The following is a 27,066-nucleotide window of genomic DNA, read 5'->3' as shown; positions in this document are numbered from 1 at the left end:
GCAAAAAAAAAAAAAGTACAAGGAAAATAAACTAATTTTGCTAACATCTGGAGATTTGCTAACATTTCTGATTGCAGTGTAGAAAACACACATTATAGGGCTGGGAAGGTGGCTCAGTGGTATAGAGTGCTTGCCTTGCATGCATGAGGCCCTGGGTTCGATTCATCAGCACCCCATAAGCAGAAAAAGCTGGAAGTGGTGCTGTGGCTCAAGTGGTAGAGTGCTAGCCTTGAACTGAAGAGCTGAGGGACAGCGCCCAGGCCCAGAGTTCAGGCCCCATGACTGGCAAAAAAAAAAAAAAAAGAGGGCTGGGAAGGTGGCTCAGTGGTAGAGCGCTTGCCTTGCATGCTCGAGGCCCTGGGTTAGATTCCTCAGCACCACATAAGCAAAAAGAAAAAAGCCGGAAGTGGCCCTGTGGCTCAAGTGGTAGAGCGCTAGCCTTGAGCTGAAGAGCTGAGGGACAGCACCCAGGCCCCCAGAGTTCAAGCCCCACAACCGGACCAAAAAAAAAAAAAAAATCTTTAAAAAAAAAAAAAAGAAAACACACATTATGTCTTGTAGTCCGCACTTTAGGGTAGACTTAATGAGTACCAAAGAGTCTTCCTACATATGCTGTGGCCTGTTCACATATTCTGCCCAATGATCTCATTTGTAATATCACATTATGCTTAGGGGGAAAAAAAAGCTCTGTAAGACAAAAAGCCATTGGGCACCAATGGGTACATTGTAATACTAGCTACTTAGAAAGCTATGATCTGAGGATCCCTGAGTCCAAAACTTGGATGCCAGTCTGGACAACAGTGAGTCCCTATCCCCCCCTTTTTTTTTTTTTTAAGAAAAATGATCCCTGGTGCTCATTTTGATGTATGGTTAAAAGATTAGGAGCCTAGGGTAGGACTGCTAGAGCAGAGCCTTAAGGTTAGTTTTCTTCCTAAAGAGCTCTCCTGTCTCCTTCCATCCTCTAATAACCAAAGGTCAGCTCAACACATTTCCTTTAAAAGTTTTATTAAAGTTTAATGGTACAATTAATAGTTTATCTTTTACATTTGTTAACCCAGTATAAAAATACAGTTGATGACTTGACAAAAATGTCTCCATATAGGGCTCAAAGGCTTGAGTTTCTCCAACAATAACAGAGAAAGCATGCTTCCAGCTGGAACTGAGTCCAAGCACATCGCCATTCCTGTACATACATGTGTGCAAACAGGGAAGCCAGAGCAGAATAAGAGGAAGGTAGTTGCAGAGATTTAACATTATTCCCAGTAGAAATGGGGAAAAAAACAGCTAGTCTCCTTGATAGGGAGCAGAATTACTGATTTACATTTAAAATTTGCTGTTTTCTTAAAAATTGATAAGTTAATTCCCATGAACTGGACACTGTAGAAAAGCTGCTACTGGTCTTCTTTTCACCACCACGGTAATTCAAGTGGAAGGAAATGGATAAAGGCTCAAATTCTGATGTGTGAGAAGTGGCTCAAGATTTGTGTCAATAGGTTTCACTCTTCATATTCAGAGGCAAATAGATATTTAGCTGATAGGAAGCAGGAAAAGGAAATCTGCCTCAAGTACTATTTCCACAAAACAGACCAGCTTCTGTTAGCAGTCTTCTTCCAAGTAAGATAGCTTCTTCCAGTATAGGGTGAAGTAGGGTTTCCTAGTCAGTTTAATTGTTTTGGGTGATTCCTCAATTATTTCCTCTGCTTCCATTTTCTTTCAGAATACCAACTTTGCCACAAGAAGGGATTATATGTTCATATTACAACTCATCTTCAAAATGTTTCTCTCTGAAGGCATCACCAGTCAGCCTTTCCTGAGCTTCCTTCATCCCCTGAACAACTATGAAGGGAAGGAGAGAAAAGCATGAAACAGAGTTTAATATATAACATTTGAGAACAAGTGTATACTCTAAAAGTGTATTCTACATGAGAAGAGCACAAGATCTGGACTCAAAATTTACTTCTAGATTTTAGCCCTTACTTACTTCACATATGATAATCATAAAAATTAGAGAATGGATAGACATGTTCAGAAATTATGAAGACCATAGCCGGGCACCGGTGGCTCACGCCTGTAATCCTAGCTACCCAGGAGGCTGAGATCTGAGGATCGCGGTTCAAAGCCAGCCCGGGCAGGAGAGATCGTGAGACTCCTATCTCCAATAAACCACCAGAAAACCGGAAGTGGCGCTGTAGCTCAAGTGGTAGAGTGCTCGCCTTGAGCTGAAGAGCTGAGGGACAGCGCCCAGGCCCAGAGTTCAAGCCCCATGACCGACAAAAAAAAAAAAAAGAAATTATGAAGACCTGGGGCTGGGTAGAGCTCGTGCCTTGCATGCATGAGGCCCTGGGTTCAATTCTTCAGCACCACATAAGCAAAAAGAAAAAAGCTGGAAGTGGCACTGTGGCTCAAGTGGTAGAGCACTAGCCTTGAGCTGAAGAGCTGAGGGACAGTGCCCAGGCCCAGAGTTCAGGCCCCACAACCGGACTCCCCCCCCAAAAAAAAAAGAAATTATGAAGACCTACAAAATGTAGTAGTTATTTTGACTGATCCTCTAGGATTGAAGCTGCTCTCTTGTCAGACTGTTCATGTTCATTAGTCAATAAGAGAAAACACCTTCCTACCATTCCCATTATGCCTTCTTGATGACTATTGCATTTATTTTATTTCTTGCCAAGGTTACAGGTGACATGTGCACACTGGGAGGGGAAATGGTTTCCTCTAAAGGGCACAGATATTTCTATTATCAACTATAATGGAAGAAGTCACTTTTTCAGGCCATAAAATAAGAAACCCTAAGAGGAGGAACCTAGGCAGACAAGAAATTAAATTTCCTGCAAATCTCTGGGCATCCCTCTTAGGGATCTGCATTTCAAGAAGGAAAGCTACTTTGGTAAAGGCCCATGGAGTAGTGGTACTACAATGGCAGAGGAAGCTAGGTGGAGGCCTGTTTGTGAATCTTGAACAAGTCCATAAGCTCAAGAGTCTGATAATATAGCTTAGTTTCATCTTTCCATTTTCTCTTGCCTACCCTGTGGTAAAGCCAGATTTCCAGTTTCATGTTAGCTGAGCCATGGAGAGCCTAGTGAAGAGCCTTGTACTCAAATTTGGATTATGCCAGTATGGAAATGGCAGTACAAACATTAACATTCTAAAGGGAAGATGAATCTTGAGACAAAAGTTGAGGATCTAATGCCCAGCTGCCCTTCTTGATGCAGAAAAATCCTCCTTTTCCAAGGATCAGCATTTGATCATGGGAGACGTTTGTGTCTTTACCCAGAAAGGAGACAGTATTTCTAGACCTCTTCTTCTTCTTCTTCCCTATTTTGAGAATAGGAGCTCTAAAGTGATCAATGTCCTAGCAATCTTGTAATAGGGGACACATGATAACTTAGCAAACATCTCCTTTTCATAAATTAGAAAGAAAAAGAAAACAATATAGGACATAAATGTCAACCTTTATCTCTATCTCTAGGATGCTTGTGTTCCAGGAATACAAAGAACACCAACAACAAAGCCTAGGTGACATGATCTCACTTGTCTTTGCTGGATGCCCTTCCTCTGGTAGCTAATTTAAGGTCTCATTCTTCAAAACCCAATCCACTCATACATTGCTCTAGCAAGCCTTACAGAATCTCCATGTTGGGTTGTATACTCCCATCTCTCACTTCCATAGTTTGAGACATCCTCATGTCTTCCCATAGGCAATTTTTTTTTTTGGGGGGGGGGTCGGTCACGGGACTTGAACTCTGGGCCTGAGCGCTGTCCCTCAGCAATTCAGCTCAAGGCTAGCTAGCACTCTACCACTTGAGCCACAGTGCCACTTGGGTTTTCTGAGAAGTTTACTGAAAGAGTCTCACGGACTTTCCTGCCAGGGCTGGCAGGATCTCAGCCTCCTGAGTAGGTAGGATTACAGGCATGAGTCACGAGCACCCAGCCCAGAGGCAAATACTTATACTTCTAAGTCTAGTTAAAGTTTAATATCTGAGCTGATGCCAGTGGCTCAGCCTGTAATCCTAGCTACTCAGGAGACTGAGATCTGAGGATTGGTTCAAAGCCAGGTTCCAAGCCAGCCCAAAACTCTGTGAGACTCTTATCTCCAATAAACCACTCAGAAAATGGAAGTGGCACTGTGGCTCACATAGTAGAGTGCTGACCTTGAGCTGAAGAGCTGAGGGACAGTGCCCCAGGCCCAGAGTTCAAGCCCCATGACCAGTGAGGGGGGTGGGGGAGGGAGTATAATATCTGAAAGTTTAGCATCTTCTTAGACTTGATCTAACAGTTTGCATTCCCCTCACTCTGGATTCTTATGGAAAAATAACAGGTACAATGAAGAAAAATAAAACAAAACCTCTATGACTTGAAATGATAGTTAATGGGAAGTTCAATGATGGATCTTTTTTTTTTTTTTTTTTTTTGGTAGGTCGTGGGCTTGAACTCTGGGCTTGGATGCTATCCTTCAGCTCTTCAGCTCAAGGTGAGCACGCCACTTCCGGTTTTCTAATGGTTTCTTGGCTATAAGAGTCTCACGGACTTTCCTGCCCTGGCTGGCTGTGAATCCTGACACTTAGATCTCAGCCTCCTGAGTAGCTAGGATTACAGGCAAGAGCCATAGGCACCAGCAATGACTTTGATGAGTCAATTACCTCTGGCACTGGATTCTAGACTAGGGAAGGACTCAGTTTTATCTTTCCCTTGTCTCCCAGGTAGGAATGTCACTAAAAGCCTATCAAGAGAGGTTAGATTAGAAAAGATATATTAAATTCCTATCACAGACTTTACCTCTGGTTTATCTAGTTAAACCTAGCAACAATCCTCCCCCTGTCTCTCAGAACTGTACCTTGCTCAGCACTGACATAGAAATACTTGTAGCTGGGGTTTCCACTCTCATTGATGATTTCAGGATGCACCTTGCCACTGGGATCTGTTGTGGACAAAATGGCAGAAGGATTGCAGTAATTAAAACAAAAGTATGTCACAAACCATATGGTGGGAAATAAAACCTTCTCACCTTTGTAGCCCATTATCCTCCCCCCCCACTACTGTCTACATTTCATACTATAATCACAATAAATTCCTCATACTTCTCGAAACAGCATACCAACCCTACACCATGGCACATGTTATTTCTTCTTTCTGACATACTCTTCAGCTTGATTATGATGAGATGTTTATTTGCACCCTCCACAGAATCTAGCTGAATGTTGAGCAAAGACTTAACTGGTCATTAATAATCTTTTTAAATTATTTGTGGAAATACATCTATCCATTTACTCAGTTGCACTATCAACTTCAGATGGAAATTGGTTATCTCTATCCCTGCAGTGTCTAGCCTGACATATGGATGATGTTCAAATGATTGACTAAATGAATAAATGGATGGCTGAATGATAAATACAAGTCAAATGCTTGTCATTGCTTATAAAGGCAGTTAATAGGAAACATTCTATAAGCTTATACTTCTGTATATTCTCTCTCTCTCTTTTGTGGAGTGCTAGTTTGCTTTGAACTTGCCATTCCTCCCTCAGCCTCCTGAGTACTAATTGTGTGTACTATATATTCAGTCTCCCTACTCACTTTTATCCTCCCTTTTCTTTTGAAAAAAAAATTTTTTTTTGATATCTCAGAATAGTTTCACTAGGTAGAATCAGTGCTTGTTTCATTTCTCATTTGGTCTTCTTTAACTATCCTCAGATAAGACCTTTTGCCTTACCTAAGAAAAGGATTCGTGGAATATAACCCCCATCAGGACTGAAATCTTCATCCTTGGGTTCCTCTTCATCCTATTAAGATTAAATGTTAACCTTCATAAGATATATCTTCCCATTCCACAAAGCCTTTCAGTGGATTCCCCACTTTGCTTGGACCTACAAGGTCCTACATGATCCACTCCCCATAGTACTTGTCAAATGTCATGTTGTACCTGGCTCAGTCCTCTGTAACCACATTAATCTGTTTACTGTGGCTGTTATTTAACAAATCAGATGTGCTCCTAATTCAGGCTTGTGGACTTGCTCTTACTGGCTGCTTGGACATGTCCCTCTGTCATCCCCATGGCTCACTCCCTTTTTCTGCCTCAGATCTTTTCTCAAAAGTTACCTTCTTATGTAACCACCTACTTATTAAAACTACAAGCCATCTTCTCTACCCTTTATTTTTAGCATTTCTAGCACTAACTACCACTTGACATATTTTGTCATTACACATTACAATTGTTATTTCAATGAGAAAATTTTGCTTTGTTCAATGCTGTACTCCCAGTACACCTCTGACAGGCATGCACTCTCTTGAATTTATAAATTTGTGAGATTGACATTTCAATTATAACTATGGAGTAAGTCTTCTCAGAAAATAGAACCACACAATGTATTCATTACTTATTTATTAGGTACCAGGGATTGAACAAAGGCCCTTGTACATACTAGGCAAATGTTCTACTTCTGATTTTTTTTTCTTCTGAGATAGAGTCTTGATGGCCAGCTCAGGCTGGCCTTGAACTTAACAATCTTCCTGCCTTTGCTTCCCAGTGTTAAGATTATAGGTGTGGGCCACACCACCCAGCTACTTTCTTTTTTAAAAAAGAAGCTAAGCCTTTGCTGGCTGAGAGTGGCTCATGTTTGTAATCCTAGCTACTCACTCAGGAGGCTGAGATCTGAGCATCAGTTCCAAGCCGGTCAGGTCAGAAGAAAAATCCCCTATAAGACTCTTATCTCCAATTAACAACTCCTCCTCCCCTCAAACACAGAAAGTAGAGCTGTGGCCCAAAGTGGTAGAGCTTTAGTCCAGAGAAAAAGAGCTCAGCGACAGTGCCCAGGCCCCATGACCAACCAAAAAACAACAACAACAAAAGAAATTTCAGAGCCAAGCACCAGTTACTCACACCTGTAATCTTAGCGACTCAGGAGGCTGAGAACTGAGGATCATGGTTCAAAGCCAGCCTGGACAGGAAAAGTTGTGAGACTCTTATCTCCAATAAACCACCAGAAAACCAAAGTGGCGCTGTGGTAGAGCCCTCGCCTTGAACTGAAGAGCTGAGGGACAGCGCCAAGGTCCAGAGTTCAAGCCCCAAGGCTGACAAAAGGAAAAAAAGAAAAGAAAAAAGAAATCTCTGAAGTCTATACCTGTAATCCTAGCTACTCCCCAGAGGCTGAGATCTAGAAAAATCAAGGTTTAAAGCCAGCCTGGGGAGGGAAGACTGAGATTCTTTAACTCCTCTTAACCAGCCAAAAGTGATAAGTAGAGATGTGGTTCAAGCAGGAAAACTTTCATTGAAGACATTCTATCTTTACTGAATAATGGCCTTAATTTATCACAGAAAGTGGAGTTTATTTGCATGGAAAATCACTAGTAGTGTGGTTTTCATTTTGGGGATTTAAATGGGGTCATTTATTCAAATGTAATATAAATACCAGCTCTGATAAAAATGCATCAGCATTAGGCTATCCACTAACTAACAATACAGGCAACTTCTTTGTTGCCTCAATATTAACTGTTAGCGTGTTCAGAAATTCTTGATCTTTTGATTAAGTAAACATTGTTTAGAGAACACTTCTGTACATTTCTTCTTCTTTTTTTTTTTTTGTCAGTTGGGCTTGGGCTCTGTCCCTCAGCTCTTCAGCTCAAGGTGAGCGCTCTACCGCTTGAGCCACAGCACCACTTCCTAGAGAACACTTCTGGCTGGAAGCATTATCATGGAATATCCACACAGCTAGACCATAGTACCTATTCTCATTAGGCTCCATGACTTTGATGAAACAATATACCTCCTTTAGGTTTAAGATATTCTTTCTAAACCAGGTGCTGGTGGCTCACGCCTGTAATCCTAGCTACTCTAGAGGCTTGAGATCTGAGGATCATGGTTCAAAGCCAGTACAGGCAGGAAAGGCCAGCCCCGGTAGGAAAGGCTGTGAGACTCTTATCTCCAATTAACCACCAGAAAACTGGAAGTGGTGCTGTGGCTCAAGTGGTAGAGCACTTCCCTTGAGCTGAAGAGCTCAGGGACAGCACCCAGGCCCAGAGTTCAAGCCCTTCAACTGGAAAAAAAAAAAAAAAAAGATATTCTTTCTATAAAGTGGAGGTAGTATGAGTAGACTAAAAATCCCTTCCAAGTCTAAGATCAGATATTCTGACTCAAGTTTCCAACAGCTGAGGTCTATTATATGAATTTCATAAAAGATGTCTTATGAGAAAACAGAAAGGTTGTCTATATAAGCCTACTACAGGGTAGGTGCTCGACTCAATCATAGTTTGCAGGGAGATGTAGACTTTATGTATGAGTCTATCTTAGAAGAGCTATACAAAGACACAAAACTAAGAATGAAAGAATCTTAAAATATAGTTATCTTAGTCGAGTTCTCCTTTACTACTCCTTTCCAGAGTAGATATTAGATTGCTTCCTAACACATCTTTTTTTTTTTTTTTTTGGTGGGGGGGTCTGGTCATGGGACCTGAACTCTGGGCCTGGGCACTGTCCCTCAGCTCTTCAGCTCAAGGCTAGCACTCTACCACTTGAGCCACAGCGCCACTTCCGGCTTTTTTCTTTTTGCTTATGTGATGCTGAGGAATCAAATCCAGAGCCTCATGCATGCAAGGCAAGCGCTCTACCACTAAGCCATCTTCCCAGCCCTCCTAACACATCTTATATAAACATATAAATTGCTTGCTTAATATAATTCTATACCATGGATACTAAGTATGAAACAATAAAGGCTTAAAATAATAGCATAAAGCAAGGAACTCTTTAAGTCTTACCTCCAGATTTACCATAACAAAATTATGAGAAAGTTCTGAAATTTCTGTAGATTCTGCAAATTTGGGTTTTAATGCTGGGGGATGAAAAGAAAAGAATGTTGAAATAGAAGAAAACAGAAAAAACATAATCATACTAATTAACTGTAGTAGTTCAGATATTTCCCAAACTGATTCTTGTAACTGAAGCTTTTTTAACTAAAATTAAGCCAGGTGCCAGTGGCTCATGCCTGTGATCCTAGCTGCTCAAGAGGATGAGATCTGAAACTCAGTTGGAAGCCAGCCAAGGCAGGAAAGAACTTGAGAGTCTTACCTCCAATTAACCACCAAAAAGCCAGAAATAGAGCAATGGCTCAAGTGGTAGAGTGCTAGCCTAGAGCACAAAAGCTCAGGGAGAATGCCCAGTCCCCGAGTTCTAGCTCTGGAATTGGCACATACACACAAAAATCAAAATAAAATTGGAGCTGGGTACTGATAGCTCATGCCTATACACCTAGCCACTCAGGAGGCTAAGATCTGAGGATTTCAGTTCAAAGCTAGCCCCAGAAGAAAAGTCTTTGGAGACTATCATCTCCAATTAAACAGCAAAGAGCTAGAAATGGAGGTGTGGGTTGAGTGGTAGAGTGTGAGCCTTAAGCAAAAAAGAGGAGAGCACAAGGCCCTCAGTTCAAGCCCCAATAACTGCACAAACTAATTTTTAGAAAACTAGACTTCAGGGATGGGAAGGTGGCTCAGTGGTAGAGTGCTTGCCTTGCATGCATGAAGCCCTGGGTTCGATTCCTCAGCACCACATAAGCAAAAAACCGGAAGTGGCGCTGTGGCTCAAGTGGTAGAGCGCTAGCCTTGAGCTGAAGAGCTGAGGGACAGCACCCAGGCCCAGAGTTCAGGCCCCATGGCTGGACCCCCCCCCCAAAAAAAAAGAAAACTAGACTTCACATGTTTCACATTCAATAATTTCTAGCTTTTCTTAGTTGTGGAAAATTAACCACATAATTATCTTTCAAATATAGGTGGAGGGCTGGGAATGTGCTTAGTGGTAAGAGTGCTTGCCTAGCATGCATGAAGCCCTGAGTTCGATTCCTCAGTACCACATAAACAAACAAAGCTGGAAGTGGCACTGTGGCTCCAGTGGTAGAGTGACAGCCTTGAGCAAAAAGCTCAGGGACAGTGCCCAGTCCCTGAGTTCAAGTCCCAGGGCTGACAAGAAATAAAAATAAATAAAACCAGAATTGGGATACTTAGATTCTTGTCATATTTCTGTCATCATTTGTATTTGCATAGCTATATGAAGCTGTTATCTCACTTATAAAATAAGGAAAATGATATTTAAGTGGGAAAAAATTATCACTATTTGCTGTTTGTTGTTGTTGTTTAGTGGTACTTGAGCTAGATAGAACTCAAGAACTCATACCTGGGGCTTTATCATAATGGCTTACCCAAACCCATTGTTTACTTGCTATTTTTGAGATAAGTGCCTTACATTTTTGCCTGTAACCTCAGACCTACAGCCTCCCAATCCTGGCTTCCCTAATCTCTGCCTCCAGCCTGCTATTGCTTGAGCCACATCTCCAGCCCCAGATGTTTCCTGCCTGAGCAGGCTTTGAGAACTGGGACCCTCAGATCTCAGCCTCCTGAGTAGCTAGGATTACGTGTGAGCCACTGGCACCCAGCCTAATATGCTTTTATAATGACATTTCAACTTCTCTTTAAAACTTGAATAACAAAATCATCACTACTCTATACATATACACACACATACATACACACATTTTACTGTTGTTTCTTTTGAGATAGGGTAAATGTAGTACCAGCTGACTTTTAACTTTTGTCCCTCCTGCATCAGGCTCCAAAATTCTGGGATTACAGGAATGTACCACTGTATCTAGCTTTTATACTCTTTTTCCAACCTGGATTTTGTTAAGTGTAACATACCATAGATAAATACTATCCTGCTAGTAAGAAAGGAGCAGGACAGTATAGCAAAAGAATATATACCACAAAGTCAAATAATGTCAAATAATTTGGTCCCATCTCTAAAGATTCATCTAACTACTTTTGTCTCTGGCACAAGATTTCAGCTTCCTTTAAACTAACTGCCTATAAGACTTACTAAAATGCTTAATTTCATATTATACATAACTGTATTGTAAATCACCTTATCCTCCCTAAAGCCCTTTGAAAATATAGTTGCAAATTTCATGAAGGAAGAGAATGTTTGGCATAAATTTCTTTTGTGTTCCATAAAGCATTAGTAGTAGTGTGTCAGAATCAATTCTAACATTTATTTATTTATTTATTTATTGTTGGTCATGGGACTTGAACTCTGGGCCTGTGCGCTGTCCTTCAGCTATTCAGCTTGAGGCTAGCACTCTAACACTTGAGCCAACCGCCATTTCTGTGGTTTTCTAGTGGTTTATTGGAGATTATAGTCTCACAGACTAGGAAAGTCTGGCTTTGAACCTCGATCCTCAGATCTCAGCCTCCTGAGTAGCTAGGATTAACAGGCATGAGCCAACCAGCTCCTGGCTTAATTCTAACATTTATTAAATATTAAATCTTTGACAATGTGTTTGAGGTGGGATCTTAGATTGAGAATTGTTCTTACCTTTGCAAGCTCCACACCAGGACTTATGGATAATCACCATCAGAGGCAATCCACTTAAAAAGAATGAAATTATTATTCTAGTAACCTACTTCTTCAAAGCTATTCTAATAAAACTAGTTTTAAAAGAGTAACATACAAAAATGTTTCTATAGTTGATTATCAATTGGAAAATCAGAAGACAATCTAAATATTCAATAACAATAGATTATGATCAGAAGAAAATGAGGGTAAGGGCTGGGAATATGCCTTAGTGGTAGAGTACTTGCCTAGCATGCATGAAGCACAATAGCCAGGGTTCAATTCCTCAGTACCAAACAGAAAAAGCCAGAAGTGGAGTTGTGGCTCAAGTGGTAGTGTTAGCCTTGAGCAAAAGAAACTCAGGGACAGTGCCCAATCTCCAAGTCCAAGCCCCAGGACTGGCAAAAAATGATAATAAAAATAAAATTGAGGTAAATGCTAGTATTTCTGTAAAATCTGCAAATGTGGGCTTTAAAGCTAAGGAAAAAAGCCTGGCACTGGTGGCTCATGCCTGTAAGCCTAGCTATTCAGGAGGCTGAGACCTGAGGGTCTTGGTTCAAACCCAGCCCAGGCAGGAAAGTTTAACCACTAAGGAAAAATGAAGAAAGCCAGAAGTAGATGGGGCTGGAAAGGTGGCTCAGTGGTCTCAGAGCGCTTGCCCTGCATGCCTGAGTCCTTGGGTTCGATTCCTCAGCACCACATAAGCAAAAAGAAAAAAGCCAGAAGTGGTGCTGTGGCTCAAGTGGTAGAGCACTAGCCTTGAGCTGAAGAGCTGAGGGACAGCGTGCAGGCCCAGAGTTGAGGCCCCACGACAGGACCAAAAAAAAAAAAGCCTGAAGTAGAGGTGTGGCTCAAGTAATAGAGCACTAGTCTTGAGCAAAAAAGCTTTAGGGATAGACCCAGGCCCTGGGTTCAAAAAAAGCTAAGGAAAAATTGCAGAATAGCAATACTATATTGCAATATTTTAAAACCATATTATATTTCTAAATGATTATCTAATCATTGAAAACAATCTTTTTAAAGTATGTTTAATAAAAAATATAGATATCTACAACCTGATTTAATTATACAATGTATAGAGAAGAGCCTAAAAGGAAACATACTAAAATATGATAGCAGTTATCTACAAATGATGAGACTAGATATTTCTCTACAATGACATATAACCAGGAAGACAAAAGTACATCACATCATCCAACACCATATACCATATAACTAGCTATAATTGCACTTAGCATACTGAAGTGTATTTCTATTATGCATCTTCCTCCATTATATTTGAAACTTCTAAAGACAAGGAACTGTCAGCTGTCTCTGAATCCTATCTAACAGATACTACTATCTAACAATACTAATATTGCTAATGCCAAACACATATAGCATTTCCTAGATGTCAGTACAACTCTAATGAATTGACTCATGAATTAACATGAATTAACTCACTTAATGTCAAATCATTCAGCTACTTCACTTTAGGCCTATTACAAATTTGAAAAGAATTTTTACCTGCAAAACCTGTAAAAGCTAGTAAACTACATGAGAAAGGCAAGTTAAGATAGGTAGTAAGATCTAGGAAGTATAATAGCCAGTGTTGAACATTTATTATATGACATTGTAGCTGGGTGCTGGTGGCTCATGCCTGTAATCCTACCTACTCAGGAGGCTGATATCTGAGAATCACGGTTCAAAGCCAGCCAGGGCAGGAAGGTCCATGAGACTCTTATCTCCAATAAACCACTAGAAAACCGGAAGTGGAGCTGTGGCTCAAGCAGTACAACGCTTGCCTTGAGCTAAAGAGCGCAAGGACAGCACCCAAGCCCAGAGTTCAAGTCCCACGACCGACAAAAAAAAAAAAAAAAGATATTGTACTATGTGATTTACATGCATTTGAACATTTTAAATCCTTGGGAAAAACTCCAGAACACATACTATTAGTGCTCAAATACTAGAAATTTTAAAAAAGGGTTTGGGGATGTAGCTCAGTGGTGAAGCATTTGTCCATCAGGTGCCAGGCCCTGGCTGAATCCCAAGCACCACAAAAAGGGGAGGAACAAAAGTGGGAGCCGAGACTAACCAAGATTAGACATTTGGCCACATAAAAATCTAAGCTCTGCTACTCACTCAGAAGTCTGATTTCAAAACCAATTTTCCTTCCAATCACCTGATTTCAAAACCAATTTTCCTTCCAATCACTGAAGTGTATTCCAATTTAAACTGACAATCTAGAATCCACAGCCTTAAACTCAATTCAGCCAACATAGAATTAGAAAATGCAAGTTGATAAAAGTACAGTCCAAACAAGCTGACCCAAACTTCCATTTCATGAATCCTCTTTTGTATTCAAAAAATCAGAAACTAAAAGGTTGTACAGATTACCTGATGAGCAAGAAAGACACCATCAACCTTTTAGTTGCTCCATCTATCTTCAGAGCATACATTTTAGAATGGTGTGCTCCCTTTTCTCTTAGGCAAAACTCCGATTCATTGTTCTGGAACTGGATTACCAAACTAGTCCACTACCAAAATCAAGTCCACTGCCTGCTTCTGCCTTTTAGACATTTAAACCCACTGTTGAAAAGCAAATCTGAAAATGTTCTGTGACATGTTTAATGTAATTCACATTTCAACATTTAGTTTTTCTTTTTCCCTGTCCTGAGGACAGTGAGGATCCAAATAGATATTCTTTTCTAAGACCTTCCCCTAGCCACTAGTCTCCTCTGGGATTCTATAGTATTCTGTCATTATCCTCTAGTCACTTGCCCCCTTTTTGAAGGGGGAGCAGGAAGGTAACTTGAGTTTGAATTCAGGGCGGGCTTTGTCATTCGTCATTAGTCATATTTCAATTTTTTTGGGGGGGGGGAGGTCAGTCATGGGGATTAAACTCAGGGCCTAGATGCTGTCCTTGAGATTTTCTGCTCAAGGCTAGCACTCTACCACTTGAGCCACAGTGCCACTTCTGGCCTTTTTTTTTTATGTGGTACTGAGGAATGGAACCCAGGGCTCCATGCATGCTAGACAAGCACTCTACCATTAAGCCCATTCCTAGCCCTTAAGCTATTTCTTAAACCTGGGTTTAGTGTGCCTGGGACAAGCCTCAGATGACCATCCACTTCCTTGATCTTCAGAGTAACTGGGCTTATTGACTGAGATGCCATCTTACTTTTTGCCCAAACTGGTCAATAGCAATAGCAATCCTCCAGATCTCCACAACCCAAAGTACCAGGGATTACAGCTGTCACTGTGCCCTGCCTGTCTGATTATTTCTTACAAATACTCAGAGGCAAACACTACCCTGCCTGTCTATTTCTTACAAATACTCAAAGGCAAACACTAGTTTTTAAAATTACATGCGCTGAGGGGCTGGGAATGTGGCTTAGTGGTAGAGTGCTTGCCTAGCATGCATGAAGCCCTGGGTTCCATTCCTCAGTACCACATATACAGAAAAAATTGGAAGTGGCACTGTGGCTCAAGTGGTAGTTTTAGCCTTGAACAAAAAGAAGTTCAGAGACAGTGCCTAGGCCTGAGTTAAGCCCCGAGACTGGCAAAAAAAAAAAAATTACAAGCATGGATAAGTAGGTATATTATTCACCACTGTTCAATGAGATCAACAGTGATTCACTTACAGTGATGTCTGCCTTGAAATATAGAATGAAGCACGGTAGTTATGAAAGTCATTAAAGCATCATGCTAGGTCAAACCATCTAGTTCTTCCTGAACACTACCACAATACTATCAATCAACTATGTAACAATGATACATACATAAAATGTTACATTAAGTCAGAGCCACCAGTAGCTCATGCCTGAATCCTACCTAAGATCTGAGGATCCTGGGTTGAAAGTAGCCTGGACAGGAAAAGTCTATGAGACTATCATCTCAGATAACACATTTCCAGAAATGGAGGTGTGGCCCAAGTGATACAGCTAGAGCCCTAGGTGAGAAAAGCTAAGGAACAGCTCCCAAGGCCTGAGTACCAGCAGTACCCCAGTACCCGCAGGAAAGGGGATAAAAAGTTAAATTACAGGAACTCAAGTTCCATACTTTGAAAGAGATTGCAACAGACTCTACTTTTAAAATATTTTATTTGAGAAAATAGTGATTATGTCTTCCACAAAAATTGAAAGTTTCCCAAAGACAGAAAACAGTAGATTTATCTGTTATCTTAATCACAGGATCCTCCACTCAAAAGCAGGCCTGTATGAAAATACATTTGTGGTATGAAAGGGCCAGTGTAGATACCCAACTGTGCCAACTTCAATTTTTGTTCACAAATTATTTTAGAGCAATTTTCACCTATCCAAATGGAAAATATTAAATGGTGTGTGAGCTCTCCTCTGGAAGAATCTGCCAAAATTCTTCAAGCTACTTTTCCCTTCTCTCCAGTCTTAACTTATGCTATAAATTCAGCTCTAGTATTACATCAATGTGGTCTTCAAACCTTCAAACTCTGACTTTCTGAAGTGCAATAGAAGTTAGACAGAAGCCAGGGCTTCCCTCTACCCCTCTGATCAGTGCAAACTCTGGCTCAGATACTGAAGAAACATGTTGGCCAGTTGAGGCAGGTTCTCATGGTTGGGGTGCATTTTAGTATAGGAAATAAATTGGCGACGGAGGCGACTCAATTCTGCCATGGTCAGGGGCCTTGTAAATAATAGGTGCTCCGCGGTGCCAGGAAGTGTTAGCAAATCCCCAGGGATGGCGCTCTTCTGAGCTTCCATCAATCCAGTCAACACTTGGTTCGTGACCTGATCCAACTGGTGGAGAAAGCTGCCGGAGGCCAGGGGCTGGGACTGTGTAGCTTGATGGGGTGGAGGAGCTCGATTCTCAAACAGGGCAGACCGAATCTCCGCAAAGGGCAGCGGCTCTTCCAAGCCCACCACCGTAAACAAGGGCCGATCCCAGCGGTTCCGGGAATCTGGAGCCTCAAAGCGCAGCATTAGCGCTTCCAGAAGTTCGGGAGAGAAAGCAGCACCGGACGCACAGTCCGCAGACTTCTCCTTCTCTGAAGTCGCTAGAGCTGGAAAATCGGCCGCCTCCACTTCCCGGCAACCCAGTTCTCTCGGTACGTCGGCCGGGACTGCCCCATTTACTACAGACCCCGTTGCTAGGCAGTCCCCACGCACACCGGGGCCCGCCGCCGGGGGTTTCCCGCCCTCCTCCGCGCGCGGCCTCCAACTTACACGGACGTCCGGGGCTCGGCTCTCCACCACGCCCGCCACCTGAGGTCCCGGGCTCGGGCTGCCGGGCTGTACGCAGTAGATCAGGCAGAGAGGTGTGCGCGCCGCCCGCGCCAGGCAGTACAGTTCGTAGCGGAAACCCTTGATGTAGTTGAGCGAGTCCAGGATGACTACATCATGGCGACTCAGACGCCGCTCCACCGAGGCTCGTAGGGCCGAGCGCAGTGCCTTCTCCCGGGCAGAATCGCCGTACACGGTCGCATCCTCCGCGCCTAGCACCGAAGCGTCATCCACCACGTGCACCACGCGACCCTCGGCCTCCAGTGCCCCGCGCAGTTCTTCCGCACGCCGACTCTGGCCGCTGTACGGCAGCCCACAAAACACCACCAGCGGCATTTCCCTTAGCCGCCGCCGCGCACAACCACGCGCCGCTGGCTTCCGGGCCCACCACGCTTCCGGAGTAAGCCGGAAGTTCAAACTCAACTTCCTGCTCCCGTAGATTCAGACGGGCGCTTCGTGTTTCCATGGAATTCTCTAGGCCAAATAGGACCAGGTCCAACCTTCTCAAAAAGGAGATGCAGATTATCCTGCCCATGTAATTGTAGCCCCTCTGTACAGTATGTTCTCAAATAAAATAAAATTTAAAAAAAAAAAAGGGCATTATAAAAAAAAAAAGGAGATGCAGAGCCTGGAATGGCACTTCAGGAAAATGTGATCTTGTGGGCAAAGATTATGTCCATCCCCCTATTAGTGAGCACCAAATACTGCAAAATTACTAGCCACTATGGGTTTTTTGTTTTTGTCGGTCCTGGGGCTTGAACTCGAGGCCTGGGCTTCTTTTGCTCTACCACTTGAGCCACACTACCACTTCTGGCTTTTTCTGTTTATGTGATACTGAGGAATCGAACCCAGGGCTTCATGCATGCTAGGCAGGCACCCTGCCCTTAAGCCACATACCCAGGTTAGCCACTCGCTATGTTTAGAATACAGGAGGAAATTGATAAATCTTTTCTTCTTCCATGACCACTCTTACACCTTGTGGCTCTCAGTTATGTTTGTTTTGTTTTTTTAATTTTTTTTTTTTGGGGGGGGTCCGGTCGTGGGGCCTGAACTCTGGGCCTGGGCACTGTCCTTCAGCTCAAGGCTAGCGCTCTATCACTTGAGCCACAGCGCCACTTACAGCTTTTTTCTTTTTGCTTATGTAGTGCTGAGGAATCGAACCCAGGGCCTCATGCATGCAAGGCAAGCACTCTACCACTGAGCCACCTTCCCAGCCCCGCAGTTATGTTTTTTTTAAATAACCATTTGTCATTCAATATTGCTATGGTTGAGAATTCAGAGATGAACATAAAATAATTCCATCACAGGAGTTGAAGGGTCTGAATAGGGAAAATCAGACACATACACTGTGAGTACTAAATGCTGTGATATGTTATAAAAGGAAAAAGCAAACCTGGCTGGGTGCTGGTGGCTCACACCTGTAATCCTAACTACTTAGGGGCCTGAGCTCTGAGGACTGTGGTTCAAAGCCAGCCTGGGCAGAAAAGTCATGAGACTCTTAATCTCCTTAATCACCCAAAAAAGCCAGAAGTGGAACTGTGGCTCAAGGGGGCCCAGGGACAGTGCCCAGGCTCTAAGTCAAACTCCAGGAATGGTCAAAAAAAAAAAAAATTCCTGTCCTGAAAAATAATGAAGACTTTAAGAGTAGGGATTTGAATTTGAACTTGAAAGACACAGGAATTTTTCTCTCTGGTAGGGGTCTATAATACAATATAAAATGCCCAGGTAAATTTGTATTTCAGATAAGCAATATACTATACTGTTGCATAGATGTGATTAAAATGACAGAGAACTTAAGAGAAAAGCTTATTTTGCTCATGGTTTCAGAGATTTCAGTCCAGTGTCTTTGGCTCCATTGATTTTGTGTCCTTGGTGAAGTACATTATCATTCATTGCAAGAAACCAACAGGAATGTGTTGATAGGGGAGAAGGGAGATAAAGGCTAACAACATGGTTCTAGCAACCTACTTCCTCTTGCTAGGTCCCACTTTCTAAAACCTCTGGGATCTCTCCAAATAGTTCCATAAGCTAGAGAGTACAATGCCAATGCACGAACCTTTTTGGAGAACAGTTTCTATCCAAATCGTATTAACAAAAAAAATTATAAAGCTGTATAAGTATATCCCCAAATTGTGTGCTCTATATAGTTTTGTTTTGTTTTTTTTTTGTCGGTCGTGGGGCTTGAACTCTGGGCCTGGGCGTGGTCCCTCAGCTCTTCAAGGCGAGTGCTCTACCACTTGAGCTACAGCGCCACTAGTATATCCCCAAATTGTACTGACATGTTAATTTTGTCTAAAATTTAGCTGAATCTCTTTTACTTTTGCTAAATCTGGCAACTGTACTACAGAAGGTTTGAGACCCAGAGCCATGAAACTAGGATCTGTTGTAGAAATAACAAGTGCTATAGTTTGGTAGGTACAGAAGTGTGCATGTATTATAAGTATGTGTGAAATAGGAGTGCATACATTGAAGTAGAATAGGTCTTTGCATCTCTCCAGTTCAGTACAGTACAATAGAAAAAAAAGTATACTTTTTTTTTTTTAATCTTGGCTCTGCTACTTACTAGTAATTTAACTACTGGAAACTTACTTCATTATAGTTCCAGCTTGGGGTCCAGTCGTGGGGCCTGAACTCTGGGCCTGGGCACTGTCCCTCAGCTCTTCAGCTCAAGGCTAGCACTCTACCACTTGAGCCACAGCGCCAGTTCTGGCTTTTTTTCTTCTTTTTGCTGGGGAATCAAACCTAGGGCCTCATGCATGCAAGGCAAGCGCTCCACCACTGAGCCACCTTCCCAGCCCCGAGATTTTTTTTTTTTTTAAATCATGGCTGGCACTCTTACCACTTGAGCTATACTTCCAGTCTAGCTTTATTTGCTGGTTAGTTGGAGATAGTCTCTTGGACTTTTCTGCCCATGCTTGCATTGAACAAGAATCCTCAGATCTCAACCTCTTGAGTAACTAGGATCCTAGGCATGAACCTAGGCATGAGCTCAGTTTCCTTTTATAAAAGGGTTATTTCGTACATGTACCAACTTCATAGGATGTTGTAAAAGATTAAATAAGCCAGAAGCCAGTGGCTCATGCCTGTAATCCTCGCTACTAAGGAAGTTGAGATCTGAGGATCACAGTCAAAGCCAGTCGGGGAAGGAAAGTCCCTCAGACTCTCATCTCCAATTAACCAACAGAAAACCAGAAGTGACACTGTGGCTCAAGTGGTAGAATGCTAGCCTTGAGCTGAAGAGCTGAGGGACAGCGTCCAGGCCCAGCGTTCAAGCCCCATGACTGACCAAAAAAAAGAGAGAGAGAGATTAAATAAGTCAATGCAGACAATAAGACAATGCTTAGCCTTTCCTCTCTTGTCCTTCCTTTCCCTCCTCTTGAGTCTAGTTGGCAGTATGCTATACCGGTTGAGAGTGCCTGAGTCTTCTCTGCTCTGCTACTTACTAGTTATTTAACTACTCTGCACACTAATTTTTCTCTATTTTTTCTTTTCCCTTGAGAAAGAGTCTTTCCCAAGCTGGCCTAGAACCTAGTATCCTAGCCTCCTAAAGACTGAGATTACCACAGTCTGTGTTACCACAGTCCACTCTTAGTTTATTCATCTATTAAAAGAAGTTAACAACAACAGCTACCTCATACAGTTGTTGGGATAATTAAATGAATTAATATAATTAATTAATATAATTTAAACACTCAGTAAATGCTGGCTAATGTTACTTTTGGACAATTTTCTCTGTTTTGGCACAGGCCTTCACTTGAAATTAATGCTAAAAGTTGATGGCTAGAAAGTTTTGTTATAAATGATCTGAAGCTTATGTTTTGTACCTGGCAGCTGCTTCTCTCTTCCCATCTTCTAATGTCCTCCAGTGAATATGATCTCCAAAACCTGGAAAGAAAGAATCTTATAAACATTCATACAGGGCTGGGAAGGTGTCTCAGTGGTAGAGTGCTTGCCTTGCATGTATGAGGCCCTTGGTTTGATTCCTCAGCACCAAATAAGCAGAAAAAATTAAAAAAAGCTAGAAGTGGTGCTGTGGCTCAAGTGGTAGAGTGCTAGCTTTGCTGAAGAGCTGAGGGACAACGCCCAGGCCCAGAGTTCAGGCTCCAAGACTGGACCCCCAAAAAATAAAAATAAAAAAACATTCATACAATGAACAAAGGACATAGACCCAGGAAGAAGTGTAGCATGTTCTTAAGATATCCACACATACAAAAAAAACTTTTCTTTATAAAGAACACACACACAAAAAAAACTTTTCTTTATAAAGAACCTAGTGTTCAAGACTTAAGATCCACTATTTTCTAGACATATGTGACAATAAAAGCTCCATACTCTAGAACTCAATTTTTCTGCCTATAAAGTGGAAATAACACCACCTAGTTCATACTTCCTAGGGAGATAGTGTATCCAATACGATTATAAAATTGAACAAAAATGTCTACAGAATAAAGCAGGCCATCACATATCATATCAAATTGATAGTGCTACAGAAATACAGCTTCAGAGTCAGACATGGACCAATAACTCCACTTCCCCATTAAGTATGTGGATTTGTGTGTATGAAACTTCAAGCTTACTTCAAGCCTCTATTTCTTCAACTGTAAAATCAAGATAGTAATACTTACCTCTGAATGTTGGTATTGATTTAAGTTACTATTACTATCCTCACAATTCAGCCACAATTGCTATTACTATCCTCACAATTGCTTCATTGCTGGCTAAGGAAATTTTCTGGGGCTTTTAAATGCCCTAAAGTAAAAGGTAGGGCTGGGAATGTGGCTTAATGTAGAATGCTTGCCTAACATGCAGGAAGCCTTGGGTTCTATTCCTCAGTACCATATAAACAGAAAAACCAGAAGTGGCACTGTGGCTCAAGTGATAGTGTACTATTCTTGAGCAAAAGAACAGGGACAGTGCCCAGGCCCTGAGATCAAGTCCCAGGACTGTCACCAAAAAAACAAACAAATAAAAAAAGATAAAGGTCTAACTCTTGAAGCTGGGTTCCACAAAGACTTTAGAAATTATGGCACCTGAGGACTGTTACCTTTCTACCTGCCCTCATTTCCAACCCAATGTAAACCTAGAAGGTATTTCTTCTAATAAATCTCCCCTGATTCCCAAGCAGTTCTCTCTTGCTGCATCACAGCATTTCCCAAGCTGAACTGCAAATGTTTAGGTGTCCATCTCCCTCACTGCACATGGAATTTCTTAAGTACTAGACCATATGTGTCTCATTCCTTCCTGCTCTCCTCCATTCAGCTGTACACACAGCTATAGTAAGTTCTCCCATGAAATAGTTTGTTTTTGGTTTTTTTTGGTCAGTTGTGGGGCTTGAACTCTGGGCTTGGGCACTGTACCTGCGCCTTCAGCTCAAGGCGAGTGCTCAACCAGTTGAGCCACAGCACCACTTCTGGTTTTCTAGTGGTTTATTGGAGATAAGAGTCTCACAGACTTTCCTGCCTGGGCTGGCTTTGAACCGTGATCCTCAGCCTCAGCCTCCTGAATAGCTAGGATTACAGGCGTGAGCCACTGGTGCCCTGCTTGAAATAGGTATTGTGTACATGAATCTTCTTTAGACTACCTCAAAAAAAGTTTATATTTTATGTGTTTTCTTTCTTTTTTTTTTTTTTGGTATTGGAAATCGAACTCAGTACGTTGCACTTGCTAGGCAAGCGCTTTGCCACTGAGCTACATCCTAACCCAAAATTTTAAATTTTATAACTCTAAAATGTTAGTGAGCTGGGTGCTGGTGGCTCACACCTGTAATCCTAGCTATTCAGGAGGCTGAAATCTGAGGACTGTGGTTCAAAGCCAGCCCAGGCAGGAAAGTCCATGAGACTCTTATTGCCAATAAGCCACCAGGAAACCAGAAGTGGCGCTATGGCTCAAGCGGTAGAGCGCTCGCCTTGAGCTGAAGAGCACAGGGACAGCGCCCAAGCCCAGAGTTTAAGCCCCAAGACTGACAAAGAAAAAAAAGAAAATGTTAGTGAACATATGTTAGCTGCCATTTACTAACCATCTTTTAGGTGTTCAGCATGCTACATGTGCTAAATCATTAAAATCTGGCCTTAATAACCCATTTATTTATTTTTTTGCCAGTCCTGGGGCTTGAACTCAGGGTATGGGCACTGTCCCTGAGGTTCTTTTCCTTAAACCACACCACTTATGGCTTTTCTGTTTATGTGGTACTGAGGAATTTAACTCAGGGCTTCATGCATGCTAGGCCAGCACTCTACCACTAAGCCTCATTCCCAGCTTAAAAACCCACTTTTATCTATTTCAGTTTTCTCATTATTGAAATAGGCATAATAACTATATCTCCTAAGACTATTATCGAATATTAAATGATATTATATACATGTATATATGACATATTACATGTACATAACATATATATAATAACCAATAATCAAGTAGCCTGAGGACCTCTTGAGGCTCAGAGAAGTTACATCAGCTATAACAGGTCACATTGCTGCTAAATGGCCAAGCCAGCATTTAACCTTCAATCCTGTGTTTTGGTTACTACATGTGTCTTGTACTTTCCTCCCACCCTTCCCCACCCCTCCTACTGCTAGAGGTTGAATTTAGGGCCTTGCATTTGCCAGGTTAAACACTTTACCATGTGAGTTATACCCTCAGTCCCAAACTTTTCTTTCCCAGAAATAAATTCAAATCTAATTGCATCACAGGGAAATAAAAGCTCATAGATAAACATATGTAAGCAGTACCAAACAACCACCATCACTTTTCAATTCCAACAGCTTGTGTCTTGTGTCTTGTGGCCAAGACACAAGTATGTCACTTGCTTGGGCCCAGTTGGATCCTAAAGAATGAAATTGGGAGGATGCCCAGGAGAATTGGAAGATGTCTAAGGTAGTCAAGCATTCTTGCACCTTCAATCCCCAAACTCAAAACAATTGAATCGAACTTGAGCTTAGTGCCTACAAACAGCCTGAAGGAATATCTACCTAAACAAAGAAGTCCCAGATAAAACAGACCAGTAGAATGCACACTCTAGACTCTCCTTAATAATGGAAGCCTCTCCACAAACACTAAACAAGATAAAACCTGGTGAGAAACTGGAAGCAGCCAGGTGGGGTAGCTCCTGCCTGTAATCCTAGCTAGTCAGGAGACTGAGGTCCTAGGATCTAAGTTCAAAGTTCAAAGCCAGTCTGGGCTGGGCACGGAGGCTCACACCTGTAATCAATCCCAGTTCAAAGCCAGTTCGGACAGGAACATCGGTGAGACTCTTTTATTTATTTATTTTGGGTCTGGTTGTGGGGCCTGAACTCTGGGCCTGGGTGCTGTCCCTCAGCTCTTCAGCTCGAGGCTAACACTCTACCACTTGAGCCACAGTGCCACTTCCAGCTTTTTTCTTTTTGCTTATGTGGTGCTGAGGAATCGAACCCAGGGCCTCAGGCATGCAAGGCAAGCACTCTACCACTGAGCCACCTTCCCAGCCCAGCCCATCTGTGGGACTCTTTTCTCCAATAAACCACTAGAAAACCGGAAGTGGCCCTGTGGCTCAAGCTGGCCTTGAACTGAGGAGCACAGGTACAGCACCCAAGCCCAGAGTTCAAACCCCACAACCGACCAAAAAAAAAGAGAGAGAGAGAGAGAGAAAGAGAGCGAAATGGAAGCAAACAGCAAAAGGCAGGGCCATACTGAAAGCAAACATCATTATGATGCAGCAAAATGGAGATGAACCTGATTCCCCCTATTAACCCAAAATTCAAAAAGACTCCTGATTCTTTCTACAGGCACCTCTCCAATACTCCTATCATAATTCTACTACATCCCCCACTTCTAATTTCCAAACTTTTCTGAAGAGAAACATTACTCACTTTATGGCTCCAGAACAGTCAATAATGATGAACCACCATTGCAAGTTTAAGATTATAGATTACCAAAAATACAAGAAAACAAGTCATCAGAATTAAGAGCAGAAGTGACAGAGGGAAGCGCTGAGTGTGTTAAGTATATAAAATGCTTTTGTTGAAATGCACTGACTACTAAACTGGGCCCATGAATTAAAGCAGGAAAAAAATTTAGTATCCCTGTCTCCCAGCTGTGTTTGTCTTTGTTCTAAGCCATTCTTTTTACCAGTCAACTTAGAATCCAGGAAGGATAGGACTGACGATAGCATCTTTATAAGGAAGGATGGAGGGAACTGTCCCCAAGAAAAGAATAGAATTCCTTCTCAGGATGTGCAACCAGGCAACAAAGACTCATTATCTTACCTGAGATAACAACTTCTCCATAACCCCTCCCAAAACAAGGACTGAAGTAATGATCTACCAGAACACGTATCTATTCTGAACTGTTCAATAATTAAAGTAAGCTCATACGTACATGAGAACTGTATTTTCAACTCAGTTTTTCCACATGTAAAATTTCCCCCAAAGTGAGGTGCCAGTGGCTCAAACTTGTTATTCTAGCAGCTCAGGAGGCTGGTTCAAAGCCAGCCCAGGCAGCAAAATATGAGACACTTATCCCCAGTAAACTGCCAAAAAGCCATAAGTGGAGCTGTGACACAAATGACAGAGCATGAGCAAAGGAGCCCATAGACAGCACCTAGGGAGATAAGAGTGAGCTGGTTAATGCTAACAATAGTATCTATAGAATTCATGTTTGGGGCTGGGAAGTTGGCTCAGTGGTGGAGGGCTTGCCTTGCATGTATGAGGCCCTGGGTTCGATTCCTCAGCACCACATAAGCAGAAAAAAGCTGAAGTGGCACTGTGGCCTCAAGAGGTAGGGCACTAGCCTTGGGCTGAAGAGCTGAGGGACAGCGCCCAGGCCCAGAGTTCAGCCCCCATGATCGATTAAAAAAAAAAAAAAAAAAGAATTAGAGTATCTGGGGGGGGGGGGGGGAGGGTGATAACTCAATGATAGAGCATTGTTTGGTATGTATGGAGATCTAGATTTGATTCCCAGTACTGAAGAAAATAAAACTGGAGTCATTTTTATCAGTCTCAGAATAAAAGGATTGAAGAAAAATATAATGACTGAGAATGAATATGCAAGGAGATAAAATATGAATATACATATTTGTTTATAAAGTATACCAACTGGAATAAATTATAAAATGAACAAACATTTAAGCAGTAATAAAACTGCACAACAAAAAACAAAAGATATTAAAAGCAATCAAAAAGAAATTATGCTGCTGGGCAGTAGTGGTTCACATCTGTAATCCTAGCTACTCAGGAAGTTGAAATCTCAGGATCACGCTTTGAAACCAGGCTGGGCAAGAAAGTCCATAAAACTCTTACCTCCAATTAACTATCAAACAGCCAGAAGTGGAGCTGTGGCTTAAGTGCTAAGAGCACTAGCCTTGAGCAAAAGCAAAAATGTGTAGAAATAGCAGAAATAGAACCCAGGCCCTGAGTTCAAGCCTGAGAACTGGTATTTAAAAAAAAAAAAAAAAAAAAAAGACACCAGGCACCAGTGGCTCATGCCTGTAATCCTACCTACTAAAGAGGCTGAGATCTGAGGATCACAGTTCAAAGCCCAGACAGGAACATCAATGAGACACTTATCTCCAATAAACCACCAGAAAAACCAGAAGTGGTGCTGTGGCTCAAGTGGTAGAGCACTAGCCTTGAGCTGAAGGGCGGAGGGACAGCGCCCAGGCCCAGAGTTCAAGCCCCACAACTAAAAAAAAAAAAAAAAAATTCACTACAAAAGATCAATAATTGGACTGGAAAGGTGGCTCAGTGGTAGAGTGCTTACCTTGCATGCCTGAGGCCCTGGGTTCAATTCCTCAGCACCACATAAGCAGAAAAAGCTGGAAGTGGCAAAGTGGCTCTAGAGGTAGAGTGCTAGCCTTGAGCTGAAGAGCTGAGGAACAGCACCCAGAACCTGAGTTCAGGCCCCAAGACTGACAAAAAAATAAAAATAAGAAATTAATCAATAATTATATTGACAGAAAAAAAAGGAAATTAGAAGGCAGCAAAATTCTGTCTTTGAGACACAAAAATAAACAGAGTTATGTATTCAGCAAAACTATCAAACTACCAAACCCATAAGGGCAAAATAGATACGTTTAAATAGAGGGTTTATTTTTTTCCACCCTCAGATATTTTCAGTATTATTCCAAAAAGTATTTACTGAGCAGGATCATGTAGTAGGTGAAAGCCATGGACTCTAGCTCTGGAATCCGTGGGTTTGAATACTGGCTATGTCATTTACTAGCTATGGGTCTTGGAGCAAGTTAAATAACTTTCCCAACCTATAAAATGGTTTCTCAGCTATAAAATGAGGATAATAGATTAGAATAGTATCTGGGACTTGGGAATTGCTATAATTATTTGTTATGAATATGTCAGGGATAACTTTACAAAATATTGATCCTCATAACCCTGTGATAATGACACTTTTTATTTTGGTGGGTTGTGGGGCTTGAACTCGGTGCTGTCCTTGAACTCTTTAGCTCAAAGCTAGTGCTCTACCACTTTGAGCTAT

General features: G+C 42.0%; 2 protein-coding genes across 3 annotated transcripts in view; both read right to left on the bottom strand.

Moving 5' to 3' along the window:
* Nucleotides 1–988: 988 nt before the first annotated feature.
* Txndc12 (thioredoxin domain containing 12) overlaps nt 989–27,066 on the bottom strand; it is a 34,133-nt gene continuing 8,055 nt past the window's right edge. For both annotated transcript variants that reach the window (XM_069987230.1, XM_069987231.1), the window contains exons 2-7: nt 20,427–20,487; nt 11,348–11,400; nt 8,746–8,819; nt 5,708–5,777; nt 4,835–4,918; nt 989–1,836 (exon numbers count right to left, since the gene is read on the bottom strand). In XM_069987230.1, the coding sequence (XP_069843331.1) occupies nt 1,757–1,836; nt 4,835–4,918; nt 5,708–5,777; nt 8,746–8,819; nt 11,348–11,400; nt 20,427–20,487 (422 nt within the window). In that variant the 3' untranslated portion in view covers nt 989–1,756. The remainder of the gene's footprint in view (nt 1,837–4,834; nt 4,919–5,707; nt 5,778–8,745; nt 8,820–11,347; nt 11,401–20,426; nt 20,488–27,066) is intronic.
* On the bottom strand, nt 15,431–19,787 carry Kti12 (KTI12 chromatin associated homolog). Its single transcript, XM_069987229.1, has one exon. It carries the CDS (start codon nt 16,936–16,938, stop codon nt 15,874–15,876), a length of 1,065 nt encoding a protein of 354 aa, XP_069843330.1. The 5' UTR covers nt 16,939–19,787; the 3' UTR covers nt 15,431–15,873.

Source organism: Dipodomys merriami, unplaced genomic scaffold, assembly GCF_024711535.1.
Source record: "Dipodomys merriami isolate MVZ:Mamm:240054 unplaced genomic scaffold, mDipMer1.0.p SCAF_34, whole genome shotgun sequence".
Lineage (NCBI taxonomy): Eukaryota > Metazoa > Chordata > Mammalia > Rodentia > Heteromyidae > Dipodomys > Dipodomys merriami.
This window is presented reverse-complemented; position numbering and strand designations above follow the sequence as displayed.

Coding starts and splice junctions, on each gene's coding strand:
- Kti12 (XM_069987229.1), bottom strand. CDS start 16,938: ATGCCGCTGGTGGTGTTTTGTGGGCTGCCGTACAGCGGCCAGAGTCGG.